Below are 27899 nucleotides of genomic sequence, written 5' to 3'. Positions count from 1 at the left end.
TCAGATCCCAGGGTTCTAACGGCCGCTTGTAAGGAGGAACGATGTGACAAACCCCCTGCAGGAACGTGCGTACCTGTGGAAGTCTGGCTAGGCGCTTCTGGAAAAACACAGAGAGCGCTGAGACTTGTCCCTTAAGGGAACCGAGCGACAAACCCTTTTCCAGTCCAGATTGAAGGAAGGACAGAAAAGTGGGCAAGGCAAAAGGCCAGGGAGAAAACCCCTGAGCAGAGCACCACGACAGGAAAATTTTCCACGTCCTGTGGTAGATCTTGGCGGACGTTGGTTTCCTAGCCTGTCTCATAGTGGCAATGACGTCTTGAGATAACCCTGAAGACGCTAGGATCCAGGACTCAATGGCCACACAGTCAGGTTGAGGGCCGCAGAATTCAGATGGAAAAACGGCCCTTGAGATAGCAAGTCTGGTCGGTCTGGTAGTGCCCACGGTTGGCCGACCGTGAGATGCCACAGATCCGGGTACCACGACCGCCTCGGCCAGTCTGGAGCGACGAGGATGACGCGGCGGCAGTCGGCCCTGATCTTGCGTAACACTCTGGGCAACAGTGCCAGCGGAGGAAACACATAAGGGAGCTGAAACTGCGACCAATCCTGAACTAAGGCGTCTGCCGCCAGAGCTCTGGGATCTTGAGACCGTGCCATGAACGCCGGTACCTTGTTGTTGTGCCAGGACGCCATGAGGTCGACGTCCGGCACCCCCCAGCGGCAACAGATCTCCTGAAACACGTCCGGGTGAAGGGACCATTCCCCTGCGTCCATGCCCTGGCGACTGAGATAATCTGCTTCCCAGTTTTCCACGCCTGGAATGTGAACTGCAGAGATGGTGGAGGCCGTGGCTTCCACCCACATCAAAATCCGCCGGACTTCCTGGAAGGCTTGCCGACTGCGTGTGCCGCCTTGGTGGTTGATGTATGCCACCGCTGTGGAATTGTCCGACTGAATTCTGATCTGCTTGCCTTCCAGCCACTGCTGGAACGCTTTCAGTGCAAGATACACTGCCCGTATTTCCAGAACATTGATCTGAAGCGAGGACTCTTGCTGGGTCCACGTACCCTGAGCCCTGTGGTGGAGAAAAACCGCTCCCCACCCTGAGAGACTCGCGTCCGTCGTGACCACCTCCCAGGATGGGGGTAGGAAGGATTTCCCTTTCGATAATGAAGTGGGAAGAAGCCACCACCGAAGGGAAGCTTTGGTCGCCTGCGAGAGGGAGACGTTCCTGTCGAGGGACGTCGGCTTCCTGTCCCATTTGCGTAGGATGTCCCATTGAAGAGGACGCAGATGAAACTGCGCGAAAGGAACTGCCTCCATTGCTGCCACCATCTTCCCCAGGAAGTGCATGAGGCGCCTCAAGGTGTGTGACCGACCTTGAAGGAGAGATTGTACCCCTGTCTGTAGTGACCGCTGCTTGATCAGCGGAAGCTTCACTATCGCTGAGAGAGTATGAAACTCCATGCCAAGGTATGTCAGCGATTGGGCCGGTGTCAGATTTGACTTTGGAAAATTGATGATCCACCCGAAACTCTGGAGAGTCTCCAGGGTAGCGTCGAGGCTGTGTTGGCATGCCTCTAGAGAGGGTGCCTTGATCAACAGATCGTCCAAGTACGGGATCACCGAGTGACCCTGAGAGTGGAGGACCGCTACTACAGTAGCCATAACCTTGGTGAACACCCGTGGGGCTGTTGCCAGGCCGAACGGCAGTGCCACGAACTGCAGGTGTTCGTTTCCTATGGCGAAGCGCAAGAAGCGCTGGTGCTCTGGAGCAATCGGTACGTGGAGATAAGCATCTTTGATATCGATCGATGCAAGGAAATCTCCCTGGGACATTGAGGCGATGACGGAGCGGAGGGATTCCATCCGGAACCGCCTGGTCTTTACGTGTTTGTTGAGAAGTTTCAGGTCCAGGACAGGTCGGAAAGACCCGTCCTTCTTTGGGACCACAAACAAGTTGGAGTAAAAACCGTGGCCCTGTTGCTGAAGAGGAACAGGGACCACCACTCCTTCTGCCTTCAGAGTGCCCAGCGCCTGCAGAAGAGCCTCGGCTCGCTCGGGAGGCGGGGATGACCTGAAGAATCGAGTCGGGGGACGAGAGGTGAACTCTATCTTGTAACCGTGAGACAGAATGTCTCTCACCCAACGGTCTTTTACCCGTGGCAGCCAGGTGTCGCAAAAGCGGGAGAGCCTGCCACCGACCGAGGATGCGGAGTGAGGATGCCGAAAGTCATGAGGAAGCCGCTTTGGTAGCGGCACCTCCGGTGGTCTTTTTAGGACGTGACTTAGACCGCCATGCATCAGAGTTCCTTTGATCTTTCTGAGGCCTTTTGGACGAGGAGAATTGGGACCTGCCCGCGCCCCGAAAGGACCGAAACCTCGACTGCCCCTTCCTCTGTTGGGGTATGTTCGGTTTGGGCTGGGGTAAGGATGTATCCTTTCCCTTGGATTGTTTGATGATTTCATCCAAACGCTCGCCAAACAATCGGTCGCCAGAAGTTGGCAAACTGGTTAAGCGCTTTTTTGGAAACAGAATCTGCCTTCCATTCCCGTAGCCACAAGGCCCTGCGGAGTACCACCGAATTGGCGGCTGCAACCGCCGTACGGCTCGCAGAGTCCAGGACAGCATTAATAGCGTAAGACGCAAATGCCGACGTCTGAGTGGTTATGGACGCCACCTGTGGCGCGGACGTGCGTGTGGCTGCGTCAATTTGCGCTTGACCTGCTGAGATAGCTTGGAGTGCCCATACGGCTGCGAATGCTGGGGCAAAAGAAGCGCCGATAGCTTCATAGATGGATTTCAACCAGAGCTCCATCTGTCTGTCAGTGGCATCTTTGAGTGAAGCCCCATCTTCCACTGCAAGTATGGATCTAGCTGCCAGTCTGGAGATTGGAGGATCCACTTTGGGACACTGAGCCCAACTTTTGACCACGTCAGGGGGAAAGGGATAACGTGTATCCTTAAGGCGCTTAGAAAAACGCTTATCTGGACAAGCATGGTGATTCTGGACTGCCTCTCTGAAATCAGAGTGGTCCAGAAACATACTCGGCGTACGCTTGGGAAACCTGAAACGGAATTTCTCCTGCTGGGAAGCTGACTCCTCCACCGGAGGAGCTGAGGGAGAAATATCCAACATACGATTGATGGACGCAATAAGGTCGTTCACTATGGCGTCCCCGTCCGGAGTATCAAGATTGAGAGCGGCCTCAGGATCAGAATCCTGATTAGCTGTCTCCGCATCATCAACCAGAGATTCCCCCCGCTGAGACCCTGAACAATATGATGATGTCGAGGGAAATTCTAAGCGAGCTCGCTTAGTCGGTCTGGGGTCTGTGTCAGAACCCTCAGCCTGGGATCCATGAGATACCCCGGGAGGACATTGTTGGTCCAGCTGAGGTGGGCCAGGGAACAATGATTCAACAGAGTCCCTGTGCTGAGATACCGGCCTGGACTGCAAGGCTTCTAGTATCTTAGCCATAGTCTCAGAGAGTTTTGCAAACTCCGTCCCTGTCACCTGAACAGTGTTAGCAGGTGGCTCCCCCTGGGCCCCCCCTAGCAGAGGCTCTGGCTGAGTAAGTGCCACAGGGGCCGAACAGTGCACACAATGAGGGTCAGTGGAACCTGCCGGTAGCGGGGTCGTACATGCGGCGCAGGCAACATAATAAGCCTGTGTTTTGGCACCCCTGCCTTTCGTGGGCGCCATGCTATTATCTTCCCTGAGTAACACAATAGGGTATATAGCCAGAAATCAACTGTGCACTATACAGTGTAAAATAAACATATAATGTTACACTACTGCACAATGGGGCTAGCACCACAGGTGCTGCTTACCACCCGCTTAAAGCGGTTGTGAGGCCACCAGAGTCCCTGCCTGGGTCTCCCAGACTTTGTCCCCCTCTGCAGCGTCCGAGGAGCTGACAGGAATGCGTCCTGAGGAGAGGAGGGAGCCGTGGGCGTGACCCAGAAAGAGCGGGAACTGGTGCCTGCACTGTGCACAGTGAGGGGAGTGGAGTATGCAAACCATGCTCCAGCCCTCAGTGCTGCTCGTTCTGAGCAGCGTCCCGCCCTTCCCCTGCCTGTCAGGGCTGTGGGCGGGAGGAAAGGAACTAGGCCGCAAAAAGCCGGGGACTCTAGTAATAAACGCGGCCGCCGTAAAAGCGCGGCCGCGTGGAAGTCCCCGGCGCACTACAAGTCCCAGCCGCGCCGCAGTGTTTCCATGGCAGCGGCGGTCAGTGCGGCAGTCCCTATACATAAACACACTCAGCAACGCTGAGTGTGTAATGGCACATATTAACCCGGTCAGCGCCGCGGTCTCCGGTGCACTAGCACACCCAGCAAAGCTGGAGTGTTGCTGTGCGCGGTCCCCACCGGGATACAGAGTACCTCCAAGTAGCAGGGCCATGTCCCTGAACGATACCCGGCTCCTATCCAGCAGGCTCCACAGGAGTTGTGGATGAAGCACGGTCTCAGTGCCTGGAGACCGATAGGATCCCACTTCCACCAGAGCCCTGAGGGGGATGGGGAAGGAAAACAGCATGTGGGCTCCAGCCTCCGTACCCGCAATGGATACCTCAACCTTACAACACCACCGACAAGAGTGGGGTGAGAAGGGAGCATGCTGGGGGCCCTATATGGGCCCACTTTTCTTCCATCCGACATGGTCAGCAGCTGCTGCTGACCAATCTGTGGAGCTGTGCGTGCATGTCTGACCTCCTTCACACAAAGCAAAAAACTGAGGAGCCCGTGGGAGCACGGGGGGTGTATAGGCAGAAGGGGAGGGGCTTAACACTTTTAAGTGTAATACTTTGTGCGGCCTCCGGAGGCATAGCCTATACACCCAATTGTCTGGGTCTCCCAATAGAGCGACAAAGAAAAAATCAGCTATAAATACATTTCAGATGTGAACAGAGCCTTATCGGACGTCACTACTAACCTCTATTAGTAGCGTTATCTATGGAGCTATTCTTTCTAATCGATCTCCTCAGCCTATTGTCCTATGCACACAGTATGCAGATAGGTGCCAGCTCTTGTACACTAATTTTTACCTGTATGTTTGTGTGCGGTTGGAATAACATGGAGGTACTGTAACATCCCATGCATCTCGATGGATTTCATTACCACTGCTTACAACAAAAAGCCCTGATACATCTGTGTCAATGAGACCTAAAGTTCCATTCACACAGGGAGGTAGTGTGGAAGAAAAAAAAGCCAGACTAATAAGGGAGAGTGGCAAAAACCAAATGTACAAGAAGTGCAGTTTTGCTTTGGTAAAAGCACAACAAAAATGTCAGTATTGACCGGCACATTGGCTGCAGAAGCCAACCATGGTATGAATGTTCTCAGACCCGACTAGGACGTCTTCCAGCTCCCGTCATTTCACAAGTGTTAGTAGCAGAGCAGCGAGACACATTCATGCAAGTTCATTCACGATCCAATCAAGCTTGAGAAATGCGACAGCCTGCAAGACTATGGGGAGAGGCAGAAGAGGCAGAGCAAGAAGACAATGCAGCGGAGGGACAGATCCTACCTCGCTTCCTCGTTCCTGGATGCATTGTGCTATTCAGGTAAGTCACTGCGCTCTTCTTACGCTGCAAAGAACAAAAAAATCATCTCTTTATACATACGGCAATTCCATTTTAAATATACAGTAATGATATCATGTAAATGTAGTAAAACTTTTCCTTTGCTGTAAAGTTCTGTAATATGTTTTTGGAGGAACACGTCTTACTTTTCCATTTGTTATTAATAGGTTTTCACGTTTTAACAAAAGTCAGATCTTATGATCCTAGGACACATTATGCAATTTCTAATCAACTTTGTTTTTCAAGTCATTATCATTTCTAAGATCTCTGTGGAAAAATGAACGAGGGGAAGAAAAAATAAATGAAAAAGGTCTTTTTAGGTATTTTCAATCAGTGTCAGACACTTAAAAACCCCACAAAAAAAAAAAAAAAAAACACCTTTCAGTCTAGCACACACTAATGTCTTATGAATGCGAATCAGCAAGGATATTAAAAGGGGTTGTCCACTACTTTTACATTGATGGCCTATACTTAGGATAGGTCATCAATGTCTGATCGACCGGAGACCGACACCCCGCAGCCGCCAATCAGCTGTTCTTGGGCTCCAGAAATGCTCATTTCTGGCGCTGCTCAACCTTCTGATAGCGGCCGGCTACTGCACAACCGCCTCCCATTCCAATCAATAAGAAGGGGATGTGCAGTGTCCACACAGAAGATGGAGCAGCGCCGCATCTGAGCATTTCTGTCCGCCGCCGCTGGGACCGAGAACAGCCGATCGGCGAGGTTGCAGGGTGTCGGTCTCCAGCCGATAAGACATTGATGACCTATCCTAAGGACAGACCATCAATGTAAAAGTAGAGAACAACCCCTTTACCATCCTCACTATCTAAATAATAATCTATGCATTGTGTGACCAATCAGTGAGGCCCTGAATATCGTGCAATGAACGTCTGCCCACCTCAGGCTCAAACACCGCCCCACTGTACACAGGATTTGCCGTTGTTCTTCGCTTTCTTTCTTGCCTTTTACTCTGAATTTCTACAATAGGGAATAACAAAACCATACAGAAGTTAGGCAAAGCATTACATGCATTAACAAGCAGTCTTTAACCCTTTAATGACGAATGATCTAATGTATATAGAACAAGTGATGAGACCATTGCATGTTCAAGTCCCGTAAGGGGACTATTAAATACAGTACAAAGTAGTAAAACAGGTTTTAAAAAATATGAAAAAAAGCCTAAATTGTTTTTAAAAAGTTAACCCCTTTTACTACATTAAAAATAAAAAAAATACACATATTTGGCAGTGCGATGTTGGTAAAAGTCCAATCTATCAAAATGTAAAATGAATCCAAATTGGTAAACAGCAGAAAAATAAAAATAAAAAAAAAAGTGCCAAAACTGCAGTTTTTCGGTTGCCGCAACAGAATAAAAATGTAATAACTGACAAATCATCATATAAAAGCCCAAAATAACATCAATAAAACACCATCCCAGGGCGCAAAAAGCAAGCCCTCATCCAGCTCCATAGTCCACAAAATAAAAATGTTACGGCTCTAGAAAAAGTTGTGACAAGGCAGATTTATTTATTTTTTTCCTTAAAAACTGTACGATTCTTGTTTCACCGCTTAAATAAAAAAACAATGTTTGGCGTTTATGAAATTGTACTGATATGGAGAACCATACTGCCCGGTCAGTTTTATGATAAAAGTGAAAACTGTTTCACATGTCCAGAGGCATGGTGTCCATAATGAGGGATCTCGTGTCCAATGTGGGTATGAGGCCCCTTCATTCTTTCTTTCCTGATCACCGCACTCCCGCAGGAGCTTGTTTGGTTATGAGCAATTGAAGAGCTTTATGAACTCCCTTTCACCACAAACTAACTTTTATAGGCCCTTGACGCCCTTTGAGTCTGTGTCTGGGGGGAGAGCCTCTGGAACACACCATTGCCTTGCTATACAAAATGTTCCAGATTGAGTTGTCTGGACGGGAGGATGATGCACCTTTCTTCTTGAAATGGGAGGTGGATTTGGGGAGACCCCTCACGCGTGAGGAACGCTCAAAAATATTACTCTTTACCCACAAGTCGTCGCTGGATGTAGCGTCACTACAAAATAGTTTCTAGGTGGTATCACTGCCCCTCCAGAATTCATTCCATGTTCCCATCGGTCTCTGAAGAATGCTGGAGATGCTCAAACGATAGAGGCTCATACATCCACATGTGGTGGTCTTGTCCTCTCATACAATATTTTTGGCTAGACGTGTTTGCCCTTCTGAGTAAAGTGTCATCCACTAGGTTTGAGCCGACGCCGGAACTGGCTCTTCTATCCTTAAGCAATATCTCGATCGCCAACTTCAAGAGAAGCCTGTTAAGGCATTTTTTGAAGGGGGCAAGGAGATTAATCCCAAGGTACTGGAGGCAGACCAAAGTGCCCTCGCGGGCTGAACTGGTGGCCGAGATGAACCAGATCTATAGGATGGAGGAGCTGGTCGGCCAGGCGTCTGACTCGGGGGAGCGAGTGTTCAGGCTGTGGGCGCCGTGGATTATGTATACGTCAAAAGGAAAAAACTGGAGAAAAAACAGTTTTTTTGCTGCGCTTAGAGACCACAGACATTGATGTCAAAACAGATGATTCTTTTAATTTCATTCCTACGTGTTTCGGAGACCCCAACTGTCTCCTTCTTCAGGGAAGAAGGGAATTTTGTTTACTTACCGTAAATTCCTTTTCTTCTAGCTCCAATTGGGAGACCCAGACAATTGGGTGTATAGGCTATGCCTCCGGAGGCCGCACAAAGTATTACACTTAAAAGTGTAAGGCCCCTCCCCTTCTGGCTATACACCCCCCGTGCCTCACGGGTCCCTCAGTTTTAGTGCAAAAGCAAGAAGGAGGAAAGCCAATAACTGTTTCAAAAACAAATTCAATCCGATAAACAATATCGGAGAACGTAACTTATCAACATGAACAACATGTGCACCCGAAAAACAAATACCCTCAGAAAAAACAGGGCGGGTGCTGGGTCTCCCAATTGGAGCTAGAAGAAAAGGAATTTACGGTAAGTAAACAAAATTCCCTTCTTCTTTTTCGCTCCTAATTGGGAGACCCAGACAATTGGGACGTCCAAAAGCAGTCCCTGGGTGGGTAAAAGAATACCTCGCGATCGGGCTGTCAGGCAGCCCTTTCTTACAGGTGGGCCACCGCCGCCTGCAGGACTTGTCTACCTAGGCTGGCGTCCGCCGAAGCATAGGTATGCACCTGATAATGCTTGGTACAGGTGTGCAGACTCGACCAGGTAGCCGCCTGGCACACCTGCTGAGCCGTAGCCTGGTGCCGTGATGCCCAGGACGCACCCACGGCTCTGGTAGAATGGGCCTTCAGCCCTGAAGGAACCGGAAGCCCAGAAGAACGGTAGGCTTCAAGAATTGGTTCCTTGATCCACCGAGCCAGGGTGGATTTGGAAGCTTGCGACCCTTTACGCTGACCAGCGACAAGGACAAAGAGTGCATCCGAGCGGCGCAGGGGCGCCGTGCGGGAAATGTAGATTCTGAGTGCTCTCACCAGATCCAACAAATGCAAATCCTTTTCACATTGATGAACTGGATGAGGACCCAAAGATGGTAAAGTGATATCCTGATTGAGATGAAAGGAAGATACCACCTTGGGAAGAAACTCTGGAATTGGACGCAGTACTACCTTGTCCTGGTGAAACACCAGGAAGGGAGATTTGCAAGATAGCGCCGCCAGCTCTGACACTCTCCGAAGAGACGTGACCGCCACCAGAAAAGCCACATTCTGTGAAAGCCGAGAAAGGAAATCTCCTTCATAGGCTCGAAAGGTGGCTTCTGGAGAGCAATTAGAACCTTGTTCAGATCCCAGGGTTCCAATGGCCGCTTGTAAGGGGGAACAATATGACAAACCCCCTGCAGGAACGTGCGTACCTTAGGAAGTCGCGCCAGGCGCTTCTGAAAGAATACGGATAGCGCAGAGACTTGTCCTTTAAGGGAGCTAAGCGACAAACCTTTTTCCAACCCAGACTGCAGGAAGGAAAGAAAAATAGGCAATGCAAATGGCCAGGGAGAAACTCCCTGAGCAGAGCACCAAGATAAGAATATCTTCCACGTTCTGTGGTAGATCTTGGCGGAGGATGGTTTCCTAGCCTGTCTCATGGTGGCAACAACATCATGAGATAAACCTGAGGTCCCTAGGATCCAGGACACAATGGCCACACAGTCAGGTTCAGGGCCGCAGAATTCAGATGGAAAAACGGCCCTTGAGACAGCCAGTCTGGACGGCCTGGTAGCGCCCACGGTTGTCCTACCGTGAGATGCCACAGATCCGGGTACCACGACCTCCTTGGCCAGTCTGGAGCGACGAGAATGGCGCAACGGCAGTCGGACCTGATTTTGCGGAGCACTCTGGGCAACAATGCCAGAGGTGGGAACACATAAGGTAGTCGGAACTGCGACCAATCGTGAACTAAGGCGTCTGCCGCCAGAGCTCGGTGATCGTGAGACCGTGCCATGAAAACCGGGACCTTGGTGTTGTGCCGTGACGCCATCAGGACGACGTCCGGCATCCCCCAGCGGCGACAGATCTCCTGAAACACGTCCGGGTGAAGGGACCATTCCCCTGCGTCCATACCCTGGCGACTGAGAAAGTCTGCTTCCCAGTTTTCCACGCCTGGGATGTGAACTGCGGATATGGTGGATGCTGTGTTTTCCACCCACGTCAGAATCCGCCGGACTTCTTGAAAGGCTTGTCGAGCCACTGTTGGAAGGCTCGCGGCGCAAGATAGACTGCTCTGATTTCCAGAACATTGATCTGAAGGGTGGACTCTCTCTGAGTCCACGTACCCTGAGCCCTGTGGTGAAGAAACACTGCTCCCCACCCTGATAGGCTCGCATCTGTCGTGACCACCGCCCAGGATGGGGGTAGGAACGACTTTCCTTTTGACAATGAGGTGGGAAGAAGCCACCATCGGAGAGAGTCCTTGGTTGCCTGAGAGAGGGAGACATCCCTGTCGAGGGACGTCGACTTCCCGTCCCATTGGCGGAGAATGTCCCATTGTAGAGGGCGCAGATGAAACTGCGCGAAAGGGACTGCTTCCATTGCTGCCACCATCTTCCCTAGGAAATGCATGAGGCGCCTCAAGGAGTGGGACTGGTTCTGCAGGAGAGATTGCACCCCTGTCTGCAGAGAGCACTGCTTGCCCAGTGGAAGCTTCGCTATCGCTGAGAGAGTATGAAACTCCATGCCAAGATATGTTAGTGATTGGGTCGGGATTAGATTTGACTTTGAAAAGTTGATAATCCACCCGAAACTCTGGAGAGTCTTCAGTGCTACGTTCAGACTGTGTTGGCATGCCTCTTGAGAGGGTGCCTTTATAAGTAGATCGTCCAAATACGGGATCACGGAGTGACCCTGCGAGTGCAGGACAGCTACTACTGCTGCCATGACCTTGGTGAAGACCCGAGGGGCTGTTGCCAGCCCGAAAGGTAACGCTACGAACTGCAGGTGTTCGCTTTCTATAACGAAGCGTAGAAAACGCTGATGCTCTGGCGCAATCGGCACATGAAGATAAGCATCTTTGATGTCTATTGATGCTAAGAAATCTCCTTGAGACATTGAGGCTATGACGGAGCGTAGAGATTCCATCCGGAACCTCCTGGTTTTTACGTGTTTGTTGAGCAACTTTAGATCCAGGACGGGCCGAAAGGACCCGTCCTTCTTTGGCACCACAAACAGATTGGAGTAAAAACCGTGACCTTGTTCCTGAAGAGGAACGGAAGTCACCACTCCTTCCGCCTTTAGAGCGGCCACCGCCTGCAGCAGAACATCGGCTCGGTCGGGCGGTGGGGAAGTTCTGAAGAAACGAGTTGGAGGACGAGAGCTGAACTCTATCCTGTACCCGTGAGACAGAATGTCCGTCACCCAACGGTCTTTGACCTGTGACAGCCAAATGCCGCCAAAGCGGGAGAGCCTGCCACCGACCGAGGATGCGGAGAGAGGAGGCTGAAAGTCATGAGGAAGCCGTCTTGGTAACGGTTCTTCCTGCTGTCTTTTTTGGGCGTGACTGAGTCCGCCAAGAATCTGAGCCTCTCTGATCCTTTTGAGTCCTTTTGGACGAGGAGAATTGGGACCTGCCTGAGCCTCGAAAGGACCGAAAACCAGACTGACCCCTCCTTTGTTGGGGCTTGTTTTGTCTGTGTTGAGGTAAGGATGAGTCCTTACCCTTGGAGTGTTTAATGATTTCATCCAAACGTTCCCCAAATCCCCAAACAATCGGTCACGAGAAAAAGGCAAACTGGTTAAGCACTTCTTGGAAGCAGAATCTGCTTTCCATTCTCTCAACCACAGGGCTCTGCGCAAAACCACGGAGTTGGCTGACGCCACCGCCGTACGGCTCGTAGAGTCCAGGACAGCATTAATCGCGTAAGACGCGAATGCAGACATTTGAGAGGTCAATGGTGCCACCTGCGGGGCAGATGTACGTGTGACCGAGTCGACTTGTATAAGCCCAGCTGAAATAGCTTGGAGTGCCCATACGGCTGCAAAAGCTGGCGCCAACGACGCTCCAATAGCTTCATAGATGGATTTCAGCCAGAGCTCCATCTGCCTGTCAGTGGCATCTTTAAGTGCCGCTCCATCTTCTACTGCAACTAAGGATCTAGCTGCAAGCCTGGAGATTGGAGGATCCACCTTGGGACACTGTGTCCAGCCCTTGACCACGTCAGGGGGAAAAGGATAGCGTGTATCTTTAAGCCGTTTAGAAAACCGCTTCTCAGGATAAGCGTGGTGTTTCTGGATTGCATCTCTAAAGTCAGAGTGGTCCAGAAAAGTGCTTAATTTACGCTTGGGATATCTGAAATGGAATTTCTCCTGCTGTGAAGCTGCCTCCTCCTCAGTAGGAGCTGGCGGAGAAATATCTAACATTCTATTGATGGACGCTATAAGATCATTCACTATGGCGTCACCATCCGGTGTATCCAGATTGAGAGCGGACCCAGGATCAGAATCTTGATCAGTTACATCCGCCTCATCACCCATAGATTCGTCCCGCTGGGATCCTGACCAGTGAGACGAAGTTGAGGGCCCCTCATAACGAGCCCGCTTAGGTTGTCTGGGACTGTCGTCCGAGTCAGAATCGTCACCCTGGGGTGCATGTGACACCCCCCGGAGCTTGGAAGTGTACCAGCTGAGGGGGACCAGGGAGCAATGATGCCACAGTGTCCATGGTCTGAGTTACTGGTCTAGACTGCAATGTTTCAAGAATCTTTGACATGGTCATAGACAATCTGTCAGCAAAAGCTGCAAACTCCGTTCCTGTCACCTGGACAGCATTCCCAGGTGGTACACCCTGGGTCACGTCCAGCAGAGGCCCCGGCTGTGCAAGTTGCACAGGAGCCGAGCACTGCACACAATGGGGGTCAGTGGAACCTGCCGGTAGAGCAGCCCCACATGCGGTACAGGCAGTATATAATGTCTGTGCCTTGGCACCCTTGCGTTTTGCGGACGACATGCTGTTGCCTCCTTGTAATCTAGGAGGGGGTATAGCCGAGAATCACCAGCGACCGTACAGTACAAAGTATTTGCAAACACAAAATACTCAGTATACAAATGGCACAAGTGGGGGTGAGCCCTTGAGGCTGCTTACCGCCCGCTGAACAGCGGGTATGAGGCCGTAGAATCCCGTGTCTGGGTCTCCCCGTCTCCCCTCTGCAGCTCAGCGTGCAGGCAGGAATGGCTGCCGGCGTTCTGTGAAGAGGGGCGGACCGTGGGCGTGCCACAAACAAAGAGCGGGAAACTGCGTCCTACTGTGCCTGGTGTGAGGGCTGGAGTATGTAAAAACGACTCCAGCCCTCAGCGCTGATGCTCTGTACAGCGTCCCGCCCTCCTCCTGACTGGCAGGTGCGGAGGCGGGAACGAACGAACTAGGCCGCAAAAAGCCGGGGACTGTAGTAATAAGCGCGGCCGTGATATATGCACGGCCAGCGCGAAAGTCCCCGGCGCACCACAAGTCCCAGCCGCGTCGCAGTCCCAGCGGCCGGCGCGACCGTTCTCCCTGAGTCTACCCACTCAGCTAAGCTGAAGTGAGGAAATGGCACAAGCGCCGCAGCGCTGTTGTCCCCGGCGCACTAACACACCCAGCAATGCTGCGGTGTGCGCGCGTATGCACGGGGACACAGAGTACCTTGACGGAGCAGGGCCATGTCCCTGACGATACTCAGCTCCATATCCAGCGGCTTCTCCAGGGGCTGCGGATGGAGCACGGTCTCAGTGCCTGGAGACCGGTAAAATCCCACTTCGCCCAGAGCCCTAATGGGGATGGGGAAGGAATCAGCATGTGGGCTCCAGCCTCCGTACCCGCAATGGGTACCTCAACCTTAACAAGCACCACCGACAGAAAGTGGGGTGAGAAGGGAGCATGCTGGGGGCCCTGTATGGGCCCTCTTTTCTTCCATCCGACATAGTCAGCAGCTGCTGCTGACTAAACAGTGGAGCTATGCGTGCGTGTCTGACCTCCTTCGCACAAAGCAAAAACTGAGGGACCCGTGCTCCCACGGGGGGGTGTATAGCCAGAAGGGGAGGGGCCTTACACTTTTAAGTGTAGTACTTTGTGCGGCCTCCGGAGGCAGTAGCTATACACCCAATTGTCTGGGTCTCCCAATTAGGAGCGAAAAAGAAAAGAATTATAAACTGGTTTAAAGGAAATTCAATCCGAAGAAATTTCGGAGAACTGAAACCATTCAACATGAACAACATATGTACACAAAGAACAACAGCCCGAAGGGAACAGGGGCGGGTGCTGGGTCTCCCAATTGGAGCTAGAAGAAAAGGAATTTACGGTAAGTAAACAAAATTCCCTTCTTTGTCGCTCCATTGGGAGACCCAGACAATTGGGACGTCCAAAAGCAGTCCCTGGGTGGGTAAAGTAAAACCTCGTAATAGAGCCGTAAAACGGCCCCTTCCTACAGGTGGGCAACCGCCGCCTGAAGGACTCGCCTACCTAGGCTGGCATCTGCCGAAGCATAGGTATGCACCTGATAGTGTTTCGTGAAAGTGTGCAGGCTCGACCAGGTAGCTGCCTGACACACCTGCTGAGCCGTAGCCTGGTGCCGCAATGCCCAGGACGCACCCACGGCTCTGGTAGAATGGGCCCTCAGCCCTGAGGGAACCGGAAGCCCAGAAGATCGGTAAGCTTCGAGAATTGGTTCCTTGATCCACCGAGCCAGGGTTGATTTGGAAGCCTGTGACCCTTTACGCTGGCCAGCGACAAGGACAAAGAGTGCATCCGAGCGGCGCAGGGGCGCCGTACGAGAAATGTAGAGTCTGAGTGCTCTCACCAGATCTAACAAGTGCAAATCCCTTTCACATTGGTGAACTGGATGAGGACAAAAAGAGGGTAAGGAGATATCCTGATTGAGATGAAAGGGGGATACCACCTTAGGGAGAAATTCCGGAACCGGACGCAGAACCACCTTGTCCTGGTGAAACCCCAGGAAAGGGGGCTTTGCATGACAGCGCTGCTAGCTCAGACACTCTCCGAAGTGAAGTGACTGCTACTAGGAAGGCCACTTTCTGCGAAAGGCGTGAGAGAGAAATATCCCTCATTGGCTCGAATGTGGTTTCTGAAGAGCCATCAGCACCCTGTTCAGATCCCAGGGTTCTAACGGCCGCTTGTAAGGAGGGACTATGTGACAAACCCCCTGCAGGAACGTGCGTACCTGTGGAAGTCTGGCTAGGCGCTTCTGAAAGAACACAGAGTGCGCTGAGACTTGTCCCTTAAGGGAGCCGAGCGACAAACCTTTTTCCAATCCGGATTGAAGGAAGGAAAGAAAAGTGGGCAAGGCAAATGGCCAGGGAGAAAAACCCTGATCAGAGCACCAAGATAAGAATATCCTCCACGTCCTGTGGTAGATCTTGGCGGACGTTGGCTTCCTAGCCTGTCTCATAGTGGCAATGACCTCTTGAGATAACCCTGAAGACGCTAGGATCCAGGACTCAATGGCCACACAGTCAGGTTGAGGGCCGCAGAATTCAGATGGAAAAACGGCCCTTGAGACAGCAAGTCTGGTCGGTCTGGTAGTGCCCACGGTTGGCCCACCGTGAGATGCCACAGATCCGGATACCACGACCTCCTCGGCCAGTCTGGAGCGACGAGGATGGCGCGGCGGCAGTCGGACCTGATCTTGCGTAACACTCTGGGCAACAGTGCCAGAGGAGGAAACACATAAGGGAGTTGAAACTGCGACCAATTCTGAACTAAGGCGTCTGCCGCCAGAGCTCTGTGATCTTGAGACCGTGCCATGAATGTCGGGACCTTGTTGTTGTGCCGGGACGCCATTAGGTCGACGTCCGGCATCCCCCAGCGGCAACAGATCTCCTGAAACACGTCCGGGTGAAGGGACCATTCCCCTGCGTCCATGCCCTGGCGACTGAGAAAGTCTGCTTCCCAGTTTTCTACGCCCGGGATGTGAACTGCGGATATGGTGGAGGCTGTGGCTTCCACCCATAGCAGAATCCGCCGGACTTCCTGGAAGGCTTGCCGACTGCGTGTTCCGCCTTGGTGGTTGATGTATGCCACCGCTGTGGAGTTGTCCGACTGAATTCGGATCTGCTTGCCTTCCAGCCACGGCTGGAACGCCTTTAGGGCAAGATACACTGCCCTTATCTCCAGAACATTGATCTGAAGGGAGGACTCTGGCTGAGTCCAAGTACCCTGAGCCCTGTGGTGGAGAAAGACCGCTCCCCACCCTGACAGGCTCGCGTCCGTCGTGACCACAGCCCAGGATGGGGGCAGGAAGGATTTTCCCTTCGACAGAGAAGTGGGAAGAAGCCACCACTGAAGGGAAGCCTTGGCTGCCCGAGAAAGGGAGACGTTCCTGTCGAGGGACGTCGACTTCCTGTCCCATTTGCGGAGAATGTCCCATTGAAGTGGACGCAGATGAAACTGCGCAAAAGGAACTGCCTCCATTGCTGCTACCATCTTCCCTAGGAAATGCATGAGGCGCCTCAAGGGGTGTGACTGGCCTTGAAGGAGAGATTGCACCCCTGTCTGTAGTGAACGCTGTTTGTCCAGCGGAAGCTTCACTATCGCTGAGAGAGTATGAAACTCCATGCCAAGATATGTCCTAGTAAATCTCCTTGGGACATTGAGGCGATGACGGAGCGGAGCGATTCCATCCGGAACCGCCTGGTTTTTACGTGTTTGTTGAGCAGTTTTAGGTCCAGAACAGGACGGAAGGATCCGTCCTTTTTCGGCACCACGAACAAGTTGGAGTAAAAACCGTGGCCCTGTTGCTGAAAAGGAACAGGGATCACCACTCCTTCTGCCTTCAGAGTGCACACCGCCTGAAGAAGAGCATCGGCTCGCTCGGGGGGCGGAGATGTTCTGAAGAATCGAGTCGGGGGACGAGAGCTGAACTCTATCCTGTAACCGTGAGACAGAATGTCTCTCACCCAACGGTCTTTTACCTGTGGCAGCCAGGCGTCGCAAAAGCGGGAAAGCCTGCCACCGACCGAGGATGCGGTGTGAGGAGGCCGAAAGTCATGAGGAGACCGCTTTGGGAGCGGTTCCTCCGGCGGTCTTTTTAGGACGTGACTTAGACCGCCATGAATCGGAGTTCCTCTGATCCTTCTGAGGCCTTTTGGACGAGGAGAATTGAGACCTGCCCGCGGACCGAAACCTCGATTGTACCTTCCGTGGTTGAGGTCTGTTTGGTTTGGACTGGGGTAAGGATGAGTCCTTTCCCTTGGATTGTTTAATGATTTCATCCAATCGCTCCCCAAACAGGCGGTCGCCAGAAAATGGCAAACCGGTTAAGAACTTTTTGGAAGCAGAGTCTGCCTTCCATTCCCGTAGCCACAAGGCCCTGCGGACTGCCACCGAATTGGCGGATGCTACCGCCGTACGGCTCGCAGAGTCCAGGACAGCATTAATGGCGTAGGACGCAAACGCCGACGCCTGAGAGGTTAAGGACACCACTTGCGGAGCAGACGTACGCGTGACTGCATTAATCTGCGCATGACAAGCTGAGATAGCTTGGAGTGCCCATACGGCTGCGAATGCTGGAGCAAAAGACGCGCCGATAGCTTCATAGATGGATTTCAACCAGAGCTCCATCTGTCTGTCAGTGGCATCTTTGAGTGAAGCCCCATCTTCCACTGCAACTATGGATCTAGCTGCCAGTCTGGAGACTGGAGGATCCACTTTGGGACACTGAGCCCAGCCCTTGACAACGTCAGGGGGGAAGGGATAACGTGTATCCTTAAGGCGCTTGGAAAAACGCTTATCTGGACAAGCTCGGTGTTTCTGGACTGCCTCTCTGAAGTCAGAGTGATCCAGAAACGTACTCAATGTACGCTTGGGAAACCTGAAACGGAATTTCTCCTGCTGAGAAGCTGACTCCTCAATTGGAGGAGCTGGGGGAGAAATATCCAACACCTGATTGATGGTCGCTATAAGGTCATTCACTATGGCGTCACCTTCAGGTGTATCTAGGTTGAGAGCGGCCTCAGGAACAGAATCCTGATCTGCTACCTCCGCTTCATCATCCAGAGAGTCCTCCTGCTGAGACCCTGAGCAGTGTGATGAAGTCGAGGGAAGCTCCCAGCGAGCCCGCTTAGGCGGTCTGGGACTGCGGTCCGTGTCAGAGACCTCACCCTGGGACCTATGGGTCACCCAAGGAGCACTTTGCTGTTCCAACCGAGGGGGGCCTGGGGTCAATGATTCAACAGTGCCCGGGGCCTGTGTTACCGGCCTGGACTGCAAGGCTTCTAGTATCTTAGCAGACCATTTATCCATACTCGCAGACAGTTTGTCAGCAAATACTGCAAACTCCGTCCCTGTCACCTGGACAGTGGTAGCAGGTGGTTCCACCTGGGCCACCAGTAGCAGAGGCTCCGGCTGAGTAAGTGCCACGGGGGCCGAGCATTGCACACAATGAGGATCGGTGGAACCTGCCGGTAGTATAGCCGCACATGAGGTACAGGTTGCAAAGTAAGCCTGTGCTTTGGCACCCTTGCTTTTTGCGGACGACATGCTGTTGTCTCGTCTGAGTACAATCCATATATATATATAGGGTATATAGCCAAAAATCAACAGTGCAACCGTACAGTGTAAATGTATAGCATATAAGCATATATATATATGTACACTTCGGCACTCAGTGGGGCCAGCACCACAGGTGCTGCTTACCGACCGCTCAAAGCGGTTGTGTGATCATCAGATTCCCTGCCTGGGCCTCCCAGAGCCGTGTTGTCTCTCCTCTCCAGCGTCAGAAGTGCTGACAGGAATGGCTGCCGGCGTTCTGTGTGGAGGAGGGGGCCGTGGGCGTGCCCTAGAAAGTGCGGGAATCTGATGCCCCACTGTTCTGAGTGAGGGGGGAGGAGGATACAAAGTATGCTCCAGCCCTCAGCGCTGACGTCCTGTGCAGCGTCCCGCCCTTCCCCTGACTGGCAGGCCTGGGGGCGGGAATATGCGATACTAGGCCGCAAAAGCCGGGGACTAAAGTTATAAGCGCGGCCGGCAAATAAGCGCGGTCGGCGCGGTAGTCCCCGGCGCACTAACACACCCAGCAGTGCTGCAGTGTGTATGGCACAAGCGCTCCATGCGCGGTCCCCCAAGGGGACACAGAGTACCTCACAGTAGCAGGGTCTTGTCCCTGACGATACCCGGCTCCTGTCCAGCAGATTCCCCAGGGGCTGCGGAGGGAGCACGGTCCCAGTGCCTGGAGACCGATTAGGATCCCACTTCACCCAGAGCCCATTAAGGGATGGGCAAGGAAAACAGCATGTGGCTCCTGCCTATGTACCCGCAATGAGTACCTCAACCTTAACAGCACCGCCGACCAGAGTGGGGTGAGAAGGGAGCATGCTGGGGGCCCTATATGGGCCCTCTTTTCTTCCATCCGACATAGTCAGCAGCTGCTGCTGACTAAGATGTGGAGCTATGCGTGGATGTCAGCCTCCTTCGCACAAAGCATAAAAACTGAGGAGCCCGTGAGGCACGGGGGGTGTATAGGCAGAAGGGGAGGGGCTTTACACTTTTAAGTGTAATACTTTGTGTGGCCTCCGGAGGCAGAAGCTATACACCCAATTGTCTGGGTCTCCCAATGGAGCGACAAAGAAAAGAACTTTTCCCTGAAGGAGACAGTTGGGGTCTCCGAAACGCGTAGGAATGAAATAAAAAGAATCATCTGTTTTGACATCAATGTCTGTGGTCTCTAAGCGCGGCAAAAGAAGGGAATTTTGTTACTTACCGTAAATTCCTTATCTTCTAGCTCCTATTGGGAGACCCAGACGATTGGGTGTATAGCACTGCCTCCGGAGGCCACACAAAGCATTACACTAAAAAGTGTAAGGCCCCTCCCCTTCTGGCTATACACCCCCCGTGGGATCACGGGCTGCTCAGTTTTAGTGCTAAAGCAAGAAGGAGGAAAGCCAATAACTGGTTTAAACAAATTCACTCCGAAGTAACATCGGAGAACTGAAAACCGTTCAACATGAACAACATGTGTACCCGAAAAAAAACAACAATCCCGAAGGACAACAGGGCGGGTGCTGGGTCTCCCAATAGGAGCTAGAAGAAAAGGAATTTACGGTAAGTAACAAAATTCCCTTCTTCTTCGGCGCTCCATTGGGAGACCCAGACGATTGGGACGTCCAAAAGCAGTCCCTGGGTGGGTAAAGAAATACCTCATGTTAGAGCTGCAAAGACAGTCTTCCCCTACGGGGAGGTAACTGCCGCCTGCAGGACTCTTCTACCTAGGCTGGCGTCCGCCGAAGCATAGGTATGCACCTGATAATGTTTGGTGAAAGTGTGCAGACTCGACCAGGTAGCTGCCTGGCACACCTGTTGAGCCGTAGCCTGGTGTCGTAATGCCCAGGACGCACCCACGGCTCTGGTAGAGTGGGCTTTCAGCCCTGATGGAACCGGAAGCCCAGCAGAACGGTAGGCTTCAAGAATTGGTTCTTTGATCCATCGAGCCAGGGTGGCTTTGGAAGCCTGCGACCCTTTGCGCTTACCAGCGACAAGGACAAAGAGTGCATCCGAGCGGCGCAGGGGCGCCGTGCGGGAAATGTAGATTCTGAGTGCTCTCACCAGATCTAACAAATGTAAATCCTTTTCATACCGAAGAACTGGATGAGGACAAAAGGAAGGCAAGGAGATATCCTGATTAAGATGAAAAGAGGATACCACCTTAGGGAGAAACTCCTGAATGGGGCGCAGCACTACCTTGTCCTGGTGGAACACCAGGAAGGGAGACTTGGATGACAGCGCTGCTAGCTCAGACACTCTCCGAAGAGACGTGACCGCCACTAGAAAGGCCACTTTCTGTGAGAGACGAGAAAGTGAAACATCCCTCAGAGGCTCGAAGGGCGGCTTCTGGAGAGCAACTAGTACCCTGTTTAGATCCCATGGATCTAACGGCCGCCTGTACGGAGGGACGATATGACAAACCCCCTGCAGGAACGTGCGCACCTGAGAAAGTCGTGCTAGACGCTTCTGAAAAAACACGGATAGTGCCGAGACTTGCCCTTTAAGGGAGCCGAGCGACAAGCCCTTTTCCAACCCAGATTGCAGGAAGGAAAGAAAAGTAGGTAACGCGAATGGCCAGGGGGATACTCCTTGTGCAGAGCACCAGGATAAGAAAATCCTCCACGTTCTGTGGTAGATCTTAGCAGAAGTGGACTTCCTAGCCTGTCTCATGGTGGCAACGACTCCTTGGGATAATCCTGAAGACGCTAGGATCCAGGACTCAATGGCCACACAGTCAGGTTCAGGGCCGCAGAATTCCGATGGAAAAACGGCCCTTGGGACAGTAAGTCTGGTCGGTCTGGTAGTGTCCACGGTTGGCCGACCGTGAGATGCCACAGATCCGGGTACCACGACCTCCTCGGCCAGTCTGGGGCGACGAGTATGACGCCGCTGCAATCGGATCTGATCTTGCGTAGCACTCTGGGCAAGAGTGCCAGAGGTGGGAACACATAAGGGAGCCGGAACTGCGACCAATCTTGCACTAAGGCGTCTGCCGCCAGAGCTCTTTGATCGCGAGACCGCGCCATGAACGTCGGGACCTTGTTGTTGTGCCGCGACGCCATTAGGTCGACGTCCGGCACCCCCCAGCGGCGACAGATCTCCTGAAACACGTCCGGGTGAAGGGACCATTCCCCTGCGTCCATACCCTGGCGACTGAGGAAGTCTGCTTCCCAGTTTTCTACGCCCGGGATGTGAACCGCTGATATGGTGGATGCTCTGTCCTCCACCCACAACAGAATCCGCCGGACTTCCTGGAAGGCTTGCCGACTGCGTGTCCCTCCTTGGTGGTTGATGTATGCCACCGCTGTGGAGTTGTCCGACTGAATTCGGATCTGCTTTCCTTCCAGCCACTGCTGGAAGGCTAGTAGGGCAAGATACACTGCCCTGATTTCCAGAACATTGATCTGAAGGGTGGACTCCTGCTGAGTCCACGTCCCTTGAGCCCTGTGGTGTAGAAAAACTGCTCCCCACCCTGACAGACTCGCGTCTGTCGTGACCACTGCCCAGGATGGGGGTAGGAATGATCTTCCCTGTGATAATGAGGTGGGAAGAAGCCACCATTGCAGAGAGTCCTTGGCCGTCTGGGAAAGGGAGACTTTCCTGTCCAGGGAAGTTGACTTCCCGTCCCATTGGCGGAGAATGTCCCATTGAAGTGGGCGCAGATGAAACTGTGCAAACGGGACTGCCTCCATTGCTGCCACCATCTTCCCTAGGAAGTGCATGAGGCGCCTTAAGGAGTGCAACTGACCATGAAGGAGAGACTGTACCCCTGTCTGTAGTGACCGCTGCTTGTCCAGCGGAAGCTTCACTATCGCTGAGAGAGTATGAAACTCCATGCCAAGATACGTTAGTGATTGAGTCGGTGACAGATTTGACTTTGAAAAGTTGATGATCCACCCGAAAGTCTGGAGAGTCTCCAGCGCAACATTCAGGCTGTGTTGGCATGCCTCTTGAGAGGGTGCTTTGACAAGTAGATCGTCCAAGTAAGGGATCACCGAGTGTCCCTGGGAGTGCAAGACTGCTACTACTGCCGCCATGACCTTGGTGAAAACCCGTGGGGCTGTCGCCAGACCAAATGGCAGAGCTACGAACTGGAGATGTTCGTCTCTTATCACAAAACGTAGAAAACGTTGGTGCTCTGTAGCAATCGGCACGTGGAGATAAGCATCTTTGATGTCTATTGATGCAAGGAAATCTCCTTGAGACATTGAGGCAATGACGGAGCGGAGGGATTCCATCCGGAACCGCCTGGCGTTCACATGCTTGTTGAGCAGCTTTAGGTCCAGAACAGGACGGAACGAGCCGTCCTTTTTTGGAACCACGAAGAGATTGGAGTAAAAACCTTGCCCTTGTTCCTGAAGAGGAACAGGGATCACCACTCCTTCTGCTCATAGTGAGCCCACCGCCTGCAGAAGAGCATCTGCTCGGTCGGGATGTGGGGAAGTTCTGAAGAACCGAGGCGGAGGACGAGAACTGAACTCTATCCTGTACCCGTGAGACAAAATGTCTGTTACCCACCGGTCCTTGACCTGTGCCAGCCAAATGTCGCAAAAGCGGGAGAGCCTGCCACCGACCGAGGATGCGGAGGGAGGAGGCCGAAAGTCATGAGGCAGCCGCCTTGGAAGCGGTTCCTCCGGTTGCTTTCTTGGGGCGTGAGTGAGCCCGCCAGGAATCCGAGCCCCTTTGCTCCTTCTGAGTCCCTTTGGACGAGGAGAATTGGGCCTTGCTGGAGCCTCGAAAGGACCGAAACCTCGACTGCCACCTCCTTTGTTGAGGTTTGCTTGATCTGGGCTGGGGTAAGGAGGAGTCTTTACCCTTGGACTGTTTAATGATTTCAGCCAATTGCTCACCAAACAGTCTGTCTCCAGATAGTGGCAAGCTGGTTAAACATTTTTTGGAAGCAGAATCCGCTTTCCATTCTTTTAACCACAAGGCTCTGCGCAAAACCACCGAGTTGGCAGACGCCATCGAGGTACGGCTCGTAGAGTCCAGGACAGCGTTGATAGCATAGGTCGCAAACGCAGACATTTGCGAAGTTAAGGACTCCACTTGCGGCACTGCTGGACGTATGATAGAGTCCACCTGTGCCAGACCAGCTGAAATTGCTTGGAGTGCCCACACGGCCGCGAATGCTGGAGCAAACGACGCGCCGATAGCTTCATAGACAGATTTCAACCAAAGGTCCATCTGTCTGTCATTGGCATCTTTAAGTGAAGCCCCATCCTCCACTGCAACTATGGATCTAGCCGCAAGCCTGGAGATTGGGGGATCTACCTTTGGACACTGGGTTCAGCGTTTGACCACGTCAGGGGGAAAGGGATAACGTGTATCCTTAAGACGTTTGGAGAAACGCTTGTCTGGGTAAGCATGGTGTTTCTGGACTGATTCTCTGAAGTCAGCGTGGTCCAGAAAAGTACTCAGTTTACGCTTGGGATACCTGAAATGGAACTTCTCCTGCTGTGCAGCTGCCTCCTCTGCTGAAGGGGCTGGGGGAGAAATATCCAACAGCCTATTGATGGCCGCTATAAGGTCATTTACCATGGCGTCACCATCAGGAGTATCCAGATTGAGAGCGGTCTCAGGATTAGACTCCTGATCACCCTCCTCTGTCTCATCATGCAGAGACTCTTCTCGCTGAGACCCTGATCCGCGTGATGACGTGGAGGGTCTCTCCCAGCGAGCTCGCTTAGGCTGCCTGGGACTGTCATCTGAGTCAGAGCCTTCAGCCTGAGATGCCTGGGACCCCCTTGAAGCACGGATTAACTCCAACTGAGGGGGACCGGGGAACATTGACGCAGCAGTGTCCATGGTCTGAGTAACTGGCCTGGCCTGCAGGGTCTCTAGGATTTTTGTCATAGTGAAAGACATCTTGTCAGCAAAAACTGCAAACTCTGTCCCCGTCACCGGGACAGGGTTCACCGGTGACTCTGCCTGGGCCACTACCACCATAGACTCCGGCTGACGAAGTGGCACAGGGACCGAACATTGCACACAATGGGGGTCCTTGGAACCTGCCGGTAGATCAGCCCCACAAGCGGCACAAGCAGCGTATACAGCCTGTGTCTTGGCACCCTTGCGTTTTGCGGATGACATGTTGTCGTCTCCTCAGAGCAATATAGGGTATACAGCCAAGAAGCGACCTTACAGTGCAATATATATATATATATGGTATAGAGAAAAAAATACACCAATATAACACTGTGGCACTAGTGGGGCCAGCACTAATGTGCTGCTTACCGCCCGCTTAACGCGGGTGTGTGGTCGCCAGAAATCCCTTGTCTGGGTCTCCCAGAGCCTGTGTCCGTTCTCCAGCCAGACTGCATGTAGGAATGGCTGCCGGCGTCCTGTGGAGAGGGGCGGGCCCTGGGCGTGTGCAGACAAAGTGCGGGAAACCTGCGTCCCACTGTGCTCAGTGAGAGGGCTGGAGTATGTAAATAAGACTCCAGCCCTCGGCGCTGACTATCGTACAGCGTCTCTCCCTTGCCCTGATTGACAGGGTGGGGGCGGGAACGAAGCGGAGCCAGGCCGCAAAAGCCGGGGACTAGATTTATAAGCGCCGCCGTCGTAAAAGCACGGTCGGCGCTAAGTCCCCGGCGCACCACAAGTCTCAGCCGCGCCGCCGCTCCAGGGGCAGCCGGCGCGGCAGTCCCCAACACATAAAGTCCCTCAGAGAAACTGCAGTGACTGTAACCCCAGCGCGCAGCGCTACTGTCCCCGGCGCACTAGCACACCCAGCAAGTCTGGAGTGTGCGCGGCCTGTCCATACGGGGACACAGAGTACCTGAATGTTGCAGGGCCTTGTCCCTGAACGGTACCCAGCTCCGTATCCAGCAGGTTCTACGGGTCTGTGGATGGAGCCCGGCCTCAGGGCTTGGGGGCCGGTAAGATCCCACTTCCTCAGAGCCCCTCAGGGGGATGGGGAAGGAAAGCAGCATGTGGGCTCCAGCCTCCGTACCCACAATGGGTACCTCAACCTTAACAAACACCGCCAATAGGAATGGGGTGAGAAGGGAGCATGCTGGGGGCCCTAGTATGGGCCCTCTTTTCTTCCATCCGACATAGTCAGCAGCTACTGCTGACTAAACAGTGGAGCTATGCGTGGATGTCTGACCTCCTTCGCACAAAGCTTGAAAACTGAGCAGCCCGTGATCCCACGGGGGGTGTATAGCCAGAAGGGGAGGGGCCTTACACTTTTTAGTGTAATGCTTTGTGTGGCCTCCGGAGGCAGTGCTATACACCCCAATCGTCTGGGTCTCCCAATGGAGCGCCGAAGAAGAAGGGAATTTTGTTACTTACCGTAAATTCCTTTTCTTCTAGCTCCTATTGGGAGACCCAGACGATTGGGTGTATAGCACTGCCTCCGGAGGCCACACAAAGCAATTACACTAAAAAGTGTAAGGCCCCTCCCCTTCTGGCTATACACCCCCAGTGGGATCACTGGCTCACCAGTTTTAGTGCAAAAGCAAGAAGGAGGAAAGCCAATAACTGGTTTAAACAAATTCACTCCGAAATAACCTCGGAGAACTGAAAACCATTCAACATGAACAACATGTGTACCCGAAAAACAACCAAAAATCCCGAAGGACAACAGGGCGGGTGCTGGGTCTCCCAATAGGAGCTAGAAGAAAAGGAATTTACGGTAAGTAACAAAATTCCCTTCTTCTTCGGCGCTCCATTGGGAGACCCAGACGATTGGGACGTCCAAAAGCTGTCCCTGGGTGGGTAAAGAAATACCTCATGTTAGAGCTGCAAAGACAGTCCTCCCCTACGGGGAGGCAACTGCCGCCTGCAGGACTCTTCTACCTAGGCTGGCGTCCGCCGAAGCATAGGTATGCACCTGATAATGTTTGGTGAAAGTGTGCAGACTCGACCAGGTAGCTGCCTGGCACACCTGTTGAGCCGTAGCCTGGTGACGCAATGCCCAGGACGCACCCACGGCTCTGGTAGAATGGGCCTTCAGCCCTGATGGAACCGGAAGCCCAGCAGAACGGTAGGCCTCAAGAATTGGTTCTTTGATCCATCGAGCCAGGGTGGCTTTAGAAGCCTGCGACCCCTTGCGCTTACCAGCGACAAGGACAAAGAGTGCATCCGAACGGCGCAGGGGCGCCGTGCGGGAAATGTAGATTCTGAGTGCTCGCACCAGATCTAACAAATGTAAATCCTTCTCATACCGATGAACTGCATGAGGGCAAAAAGAAGGCAAAGAGATATCCTGATTAAGATGAAAAGAGGATACCACCTTCGGGAGAAACTCCTGAATGGGGCGCAGCACTACCTTGTCCTGGTGGAAGACCAGGAAGGGAGCCTTGGATGACAGCGCTGCTAGCTCAGACACTCTCCGAAGAGATGTGATCGCTACCAGAAAAGCCACTTTCTGTGACAGTCTAGAAAGTGAAACCTCCCTCAGAGGCTCGAAGGGCGGCTTCTGGAGGGCAACTAGCACCCTGTTCAGGTCCCATGGATCTAATGGTCGCTTGTACGGGGGTACGATATGACAAACCCCCTGCAGGAACGTGCGCACCTTAGAGAGTCGTGCTAGACGCTTCTGAAAAAAGACGGATAGCGCCGAGACTTGCCCCTTAAGGGAGCCGAGCGACAAACCTTTTTCTAACCCAGATTGTAGGAAAGAAAGAAAGGTAGGCAATGCAAATGGCCAGGGAGACACTCCCTGAGCAGAGCACCAGGATAAGAATATCCTCCACGTTCTGTGGTAGATCTTAGCGGACGTGGGCTTCCTAGCCTGTCTCATGGTGGCAACGACCCCTTGGGATAATCCTGAAGACGCTAGGATCCAGGACTCAATGGCCACACAGTCAGGTTCAGGGCCGCGGAATTCCGATGGAAAAACGGCCCTTGGGACAGTAAGTCTGGTCGGTCTGGTAGTGCCCACGGTTGGCCGACCGTGAGACGCCACAGATCCGGATACCACGCCCTCCTTGGCCAGTCTGGGGCGACGAGTATGACGCGGCTGCAGTCGGATCTGATCTTGCGTAGCACCCTGGGCAAGAGTGCCAGAGGTGGAAACACATAAGGGAGCCGGAACTGCGACCAATCTTGCACTAAGGCGTCTGCCGCCAGAGCTCTGTGATCGCGAGACCGTGCCATGAAGGTCGGGACCTTGTTGTTGTGCCGGGACGCCATTAGATCGACGTCCGGCCTTCCCCAGCGGCGACAGATTTCCTGAAACACTTCCGGGTGAAGAACCATTCCCCTGCGTCCATGCCCTGGCGACTGAGGAAGTCTGCTTCCCAGTTTTCTACGCCGGGGATGTGAACTGCGGATATGGTGGAGGCCGTGGCTTCCACCCACATCAGGATCCGCCGGACTTCCT

General features: G+C 53.0%; 1 protein-coding gene across 6 annotated transcripts in view; it reads right to left on the bottom strand.

Annotated features, from left to right (window-relative positions):
- The window catches only part of PHF21A (PHD finger protein 21A), a 193377-nt gene that overhangs the window by 31250 nt on the left and 134228 nt on the right, over positions 1-27899 (bottom strand). For all 6 annotated transcript variants that reach the window (XM_075326484.1, XM_075326479.1, XM_075326482.1 and 3 more), the window contains exons 11-12: positions 6485-6564; positions 5532-5592 (exon numbers count right to left, since the gene is read on the bottom strand). In XM_075326484.1, coding sequence (XP_075182599.1) covers positions 5532-5592; positions 6485-6564 — 141 coding nt within the window. The remainder of the gene's footprint in view (positions 1-5531; positions 5593-6484; positions 6565-27899) is intronic.

This window comes from Anomaloglossus baeobatrachus, chromosome 10 (genome assembly GCF_048569485.1).
Source record: "Anomaloglossus baeobatrachus isolate aAnoBae1 chromosome 10, aAnoBae1.hap1, whole genome shotgun sequence".
NCBI classification, from domain to species: domain Eukaryota; kingdom Metazoa; phylum Chordata; class Amphibia; order Anura; family Aromobatidae; genus Anomaloglossus; species Anomaloglossus baeobatrachus.
Note: the sequence above shows the minus strand (reverse complement) of the source record. Positions and strands in the feature narration are given on the sequence as shown.